The sequence below is a fragment of the Astyanax mexicanus genome, chromosome 5 (assembly GCF_023375975.1).
Source record: "Astyanax mexicanus isolate ESR-SI-001 chromosome 5, AstMex3_surface, whole genome shotgun sequence".
Taxonomy (NCBI): Eukaryota; Metazoa; Chordata; class Actinopteri; order Characiformes; family Acestrorhamphidae; genus Astyanax; species Astyanax mexicanus.
The window spans coordinates 55,620,782-55,627,182 of NC_064412.1; the positions used below are offsets into that span (position 1 = coordinate 55,620,782).

At 38.4% G+C, this 6,401-nt stretch overlaps 1 protein-coding gene across 2 annotated transcripts; it reads left to right on the forward strand.

Annotated features, from left to right (window-relative positions):
* Nucleotides 1-554: 554 nt before the first annotated feature.
* nufip1 (nuclear FMR1 interacting protein 1) lies at nucleotides 555-6,197 on the forward strand. Of its 2 annotated transcripts, none has more exons than XM_007244205.4 (10): nucleotides 555-983; nucleotides 1,680-1,744; nucleotides 1,879-1,983; nucleotides 2,219-2,281; nucleotides 2,730-2,806; nucleotides 2,927-3,019; nucleotides 3,507-3,682; nucleotides 3,778-3,912; nucleotides 4,559-4,839; nucleotides 5,403-6,197. In XM_007244205.4, the coding sequence occupies exons 1-10, from the start codon at nucleotides 701-703 to the stop codon at nucleotides 6,153-6,155; spliced, it is 2,031 nt and encodes a 676-aa protein (XP_007244267.3). In that variant the 5' UTR covers nucleotides 555-700; the 3' UTR covers nucleotides 6,156-6,197. The 2 variants fall into 2 exon arrangements, with proteins under 2 accessions (XP_007244267.3, XP_007244268.3); XM_007244206.4 differs by having other exon boundaries at nucleotides 1,882-1,983.
* Nucleotides 6,198-6,401: the final 204 nt, after the last annotated feature.

The window sequence follows — 6,401 nt, forward strand, 5'->3', positions numbered from 1 at the left end:
TTGAACAGTCAGAAAATTAAACTAATAAAGGTTACACTGACAGTAAAACTTTTTATTTTTTTTATTTTAACCATTTTGTGTAGTACAGAAGAAATGGGTTTTCATATTTTTGTATGGGTTTTCATAATTTGTATTTCTGCATCTCACAATTAGAATTTCAGGAAAGTTTAAAAAAAAATGAATCTTATCTTAATTTTCTGATTTTTTCACCTTGTAACAAAAGTTATTGCAAAAATGGGAAAACTAAAAAAAAATAGAAAATTGAGAGATTTTTTTTTTTTTCAATTCTATTAGCAAAAAGCAGAAATGAAAAACTCGGAAAAACAAGTCAGTTTATTTCTCACCAAAGTAAATGGAAAAAAATAATAATGAAGTTTTATACCCAATGTTCTATTTTTGCATTTAGCTTCAAAAGGTTAGAAATTAAATTAATAAATGTTACACTGACCGTATTTTCGTACATGCGCATGCGCACTTTCCCCATATATACAGCATGTGCTCAGTTTTTAGCGCTACAGCGCCCTCTGCTGTTCGGAGCGGCTGTTGTGTATAATTTTACCCGGAAGTGACGCCGGGTTTGAGTAGCACGTGTGTAGGAAAGCGTGAAGAGGCAGAGCCATGTGAGAGTTCTGGTGAGTTTATACAGGAGTTTAGAGAGTTTTGAGAGGTTTATTTATTTGTGTAAAAGGTGACAGTGGTCATGTCGGAGTCTGGGAGTTACCCGCCCCCGGATTTCAGCTCTCCAGCTCAGGGAGCTCTCCTCAGACCACCGACCTTCCACTGGAGCCCCCAACAACAACCAGCAGCACCAGCATCAGGAGCAGCTCCAGACAAGTTCCAGGCTTCCAGAGACTGGAGCTGGAGCCCGACTGCTCCTCCAGCAGCTCCCGCAGCAGCAGATCCCTGGACCCCCTACCCCACTGCTCCCTACAGCGGGTACCAACATCCGTACTATCAGAACTACGGGCAGCATCGATATCCAGGTGAGAGACCATGAAAAACACAACAACACACAGGCCTGATATAATATAGCTATCTACAGTACAGTACAGTACAGTACAGTGGATGGTATGGTGCAGTGGATAACACCACTATCTGCCAGTGAGCTACCATATCATGCTGGAGATTGGGGTTTAATTCCTGTTCTGGGTGACTATACTGTGATACACCCATAAAAGCACTTGAGCTAGACTCCTAACATTACATTAGTCCACCTCTGTAATAAAAGAGCATATGGCATAAGTGGCTTTTTGTGAATACATAGGGTCATCACTAGCAGTGGTACAATATTATATATTATATAATATTGCAGTATATTGCATTGTTTCATTAGTATTGTATCAATACATGGCATCAAATATCTTTTATTAAAACATATAGACTCCCTTGTTGCCCTGTGGTTCACACTCCTAGTCATCAATGAATTTAATTGGCTGTAGAAACTTCAGGAAACAGCATATTTTCAAGTAACTATGTTTTAGATCATTATTACAGTACATTTTAAATAACAAAATATTTTTAATCAAAATCCAAGATGCTTAAAAATGATCATATCCTTTCCCTAACTTTAAACTTTAAACAAGCTTTTTATGTGTGTATGTGTTACCAGCTAATGTTTTATCAGCTCAGTCGGTGTGTGGCCTTTCAGACCTTTAACAGTTCTGTTAAAATCTTTACAGGTCCGCATCATAATAATAATCGATATGGACGGCAAGGCCACGGCCAAAACCAGTGGGGTAAAAAGGTAAGAAATCTTTTTCCTGTACATCTGATCATGTAAAATCATGTTTCTGTGTCATTTCTCTATCTATTTGTGAGCATGCTGTGAATAAATAACAAGTACAAGCTAGTAAACACACTGTGTTTTATTTATTTCAGCAGAAAAAGCAGAAAGAACCAGAGTTCAGTCACTTCTGTGACACTTGTGATCGAGGCTTTAAAAACAAAACCAAGTATGATGAGCACATTGCCCAGCATGTGAAGGTAAGGTAAATAGTTTGAATATTCTTAGTAATTCAAAGTAAATAGTAAAGTAAATTTATTTTGCTATTATCTATAGCACTGGCATTTCCATTGTGGCATTGTGACAGGCCTACATATTCTCTGTAAATTACATTTACATGAACTGCCCATTTTTATTTTTTCCAATTTCAAGAATAGATTGTTTTTTTTAAAGTAGAACCACAAAATGTGATGTATTATTATGTTCTGTTTTCAGTGCTCAGTTGAGGATTGCACATTTACTGCGCATGAGAAGCTCGTCCAAATCCATTGGAGAAATGTAAGTGCTCTTATTCAGTCTTGTTTGTACCTACAGATATAATTACAAATGAAAACTGCAATAAATAAAGAGGGTTCATTATAGCGGCACGGGTGGCACAAAAGGCATTTTCTCACCTGAATATCCAGACTAATGTCTGAGAATAATGACCCACCACCCAAATAGTAAAATTATTATTATTATTATTATTATTATTATTAATAGCTGCTCAGTGTTTTTTTTCTCTGCTGTGGGTTTCTCAGTATTAAAAAACAGGGTGAAAGCAGGAGAATAATAAAGTATAGAGGGAAACAGATACAGAACTACAGTCTGTAATTATAGAACTATGAAGTCTATGCTTGAAAGACTTTGAACAAGGAGAAACTAGGAGATGGTGTTAATGTTTTGGCTGAATTGGCAGAGTTTATGTGATTTAAATACCCTGTCATTGTTGTGTGTTGTATTTCAGAACCATGCTCCTGGAGCAAAGCGAATCAAATTGGACACTGCAGAGGAGATTGCAAAATGGAGAGAGGAAAGGAGAAAGTATGATCATTCCCTCCCTTTTTTCCGAAATTACTCTTACTACTTTTATTTAATTGTGGAGGTAAATGTTGTCAACCTGCAGTAATGATTCACCACACCGTAATATGTCCTACCTTACAGAAACTACCCAACCCTGAGCAACGTGGAGAGGAAAATTAAGGCCATGGAGGTTAAAGCACAAAGGGGAGATGTGCTGGAGACTGCCCAGTTTGGGTAATTACCTGTCAATTAACTATGTGGTATTTACACTCACATGCCAAAAGTCATGGGATAACAGTTCCGTATTTTCCGGACTATAAGGCGCATTTAAAATCCTTTTATTTTCCCAAATATCATCAGTGTAGCTTATAATCTGGTGCACCTTAGTTATAATATTCTACCTGTCAGGTAGAGGCAGCCTGTGAATACCTAAAGCTGTATAAGTTGTGAGGTGTTATCTTGTAAGTGAAGTAGAACACTGGGGTCACGAGGGTCACATGCAAACTGGGAGTGCAATGCTCATTAACTTGTGTGGAACATGGGGAAAGTCTTGGGGTATGGTACTCTTAGTTTCTGTCCTATGACGTCTTGGCATGGCAGTGTACTTTGGGAATGACGCTAGTAAATACCATTAGGCAGATGGAGCCACATGGCAGTTTTCGCGTTAGCTGATAAAAAGTGACCTGCTTATAACTATACATGTTTTTATTTATCGCTTCAGTAATTTTAAAAGTCGTGGTGGACACGTCCAGAATCAGAGCCGAGGTGCATATAGTGGCCAGCAACATGTACAACCAGCAAATGCGCAGCAGCAGCAGCAGCAGCAGCAGCCACCAGCTCCTGTACGTCCTCACCCAGATGGAGATCCTCTTGGAGTTCTGGCCAACAGTGACCCAGGTTAGCTCTCGAGACACTTCTTCCCAAAAGCATCATCCTTAGTCATTCTAAAATGACTTGTTCTTTTGGTGTCCTTTTTTCTTTTCTTTTTTTAGATTCTGAAAAAGAAGAACCTGTGAAGGAGACGAAAGCATCCATTTCTGTGGCGCCCAAAAATATGACTTCTGCTCTGGGATCACTGATGTCCAGCTATGGAGGAGACATGACCGAGAGCGAGGAAGAATCAGATAGTGAGTGAGCGATTAATGCCATTTCTAACATGTTAAAATTTTAGTGAGCACACCATTTGAAGCAAGGGTATTAATGTATAAAATAAAATAAAAAACCCTAACCTGTGTGTGGGAAGTGAGTCTCTCTCAGTGTGTGAACAAAATACCAGCACAATGCTGCTGCAGTGCTCACTGAACAGTGTATGCCCTTAGCTGTAGTCCCATTACTTTAGTCAGCAATACAAATGTTGATAAGCTCAGGTTGCAGTACAGTAGTTTCTGAAAGGCTGGTACTGAGAGAAAAGACATGACTTGAATCTGAGAGAGCAAATAGAGAGATGATGTCACCCTCTCTCTAACTAAATGTCGACTCTGTTTGCCTAACCGGTGTGGTTTCATTTTCTTTGAAGCTTATTCTATTATAGTTTTATATTAGTGGTTAATAGTGAATCAAGGACTGCACAAAAAAACATTATGGCATCAGTTTGCTTAAAATTTGTAGATTATCGTTGTTTCTTTTTTCTATATTGCATGTGTTCCTACAGTAACTTTCCTTTTTTCCTAGTAACTGATCTTTTTCTCCACTAATGTTCATTTTTCCCTATGTTTTTGTATTGGTTTGATAGATTTCTGTGTTGGTTGATGTTATTTTTTTTCTCAATTTTAGATTCCCCTCTCTTGAAAACAGCTCAGGCTTTGGAGGAGAACAAGGCCTTGCTGGCAGGTCTTTCTGTTCCTGCTCAGTACAGTGCACAGAGTCTTAACAAGGAACCACCAATCAGGCAATCTGAGACTGACCACCAAGCACCTTATCCTGTCTCAGACCAGAGAAACAGGTGGTGTGGCAGAGGCAAAAGGGGGCGTGGCCGTGGTCGTGGTAGGGGTGGAAGAGGTGGTAATAACCCCACCAGTGTTCCACAGAACCGTCGCCACACCCTTTTAGAGATGGTAAGGATAATCGACAAGCTAATATATATATAATGTATGTTTTAGTCTTAATTGATTTTATCAACAGGGTTCATACAGTCATGAAAAAACTTGGAAAAGTCATGGAATTTGAAAAATAAATAAATTAATAAAAATTACCAGGCCTGGATACGTTTTGAAAAAATAAAAAACTCTGTTCTGTTTATCAACGAAGAACATCTATTTTGAGCGAACAAATATGTCAGCTCAGAGTTAATTCAGTAATTTAGCCCTTTACAATGGAGCTCTCAAAATCTGACACACATTTTATTATTGAAGATTGTGTTGATTTTAGACCTACTATAATCAGTTTTCATTATAGTTTTAGTTGGATTTTGGTCTGCTCTGATGGTTTAAAAAATGTAATGATGGTCATGAAACTTTGCCATTAAGGCATGGAAAATCATGAAAACAATCATGAAAATGTATTGGTTAAAAAGAGTATGGACCCTGTATCAAGATGCTCTATTTGGTATGATCATAATTTGAACTGTTAAGTTTTATTGTTAATGTTATATATAATCTTTTTTTATTATTTCTTGCAGTTGTTGGCTTCCGACATTCGCCATGAAAGAAACGTTGTGCTTCAGTGCATTCGCTTTATTGTGCGTAAAGGATTCTTCGGACTCGCTTCTGATAACTGTAACCCAATGATGTCTGAAACTGCAGCAGTAAGTACGAATGGACTGATGACTGATAAAGAGGACTGTGGAAGTGGTGTAACAGAGGGAAGTGTCACTGAAACACAGCGTTCGCTTGTGGTGAATGGTTGTCAGGCAAGTCAGACACAGGAAAAGAAACTTTCCTTTGAGTCACCGGATAACCAGAGACATTACACAGAAGATCTAAAGCTCTGCAGTAGGGCGGACTCCAGTAGAGTTATTCGAAGCCTATCAGAAACCCATCAGCCAAAGGGACTTCCAGTTTTAAATGTGAATAGCTCACTAGCTGATAAATGTTCCAGCAAGCTACCACAGGATGAAGATCAATCCAGCAAGCCCACAGACATAGTAGATCTGTATGAGCACTGCCATACATCACAAAATGCACCACAGCAGGAGGATTTAAAGGTTTCAATGAGCTCGAGTTCTAATGAACACACATCCCAGCAGTCTATTCAAGAAAATATTACACTCCAAGGACTTAAGAACGAGTGTAATGTTTCATTGGCTGAAGAGGCAGCTGAGCACGATGAGGCAAAAATGCCTAAAGATGAAGAGAAGCATGTTCGCCCCATCATATCAATATACGATGATGATATCTGGGAGCTCCCAGGGGTCACCAGTGATGCCATATAAATGACTTTGCAAAATAATTTGTAATAAACTGTTTGAGTTTGAGGTTTTGTTTGACATTTTTCCACAGACATTGATGAGTTTGATTTCTGTGTAACATTAAAAAGTCTTTGTTTCTGATTTAATTAAACATTGTAAAACTACAAAAAGTTTTCAAACTTTGTTTGTTTCAGTGTAATGTAAAAGAGGGGAATGGGTGGTAACCCCTGTTTTTGGGTGCAGGATTCACTTTGCATCCTTCTGTTTTTC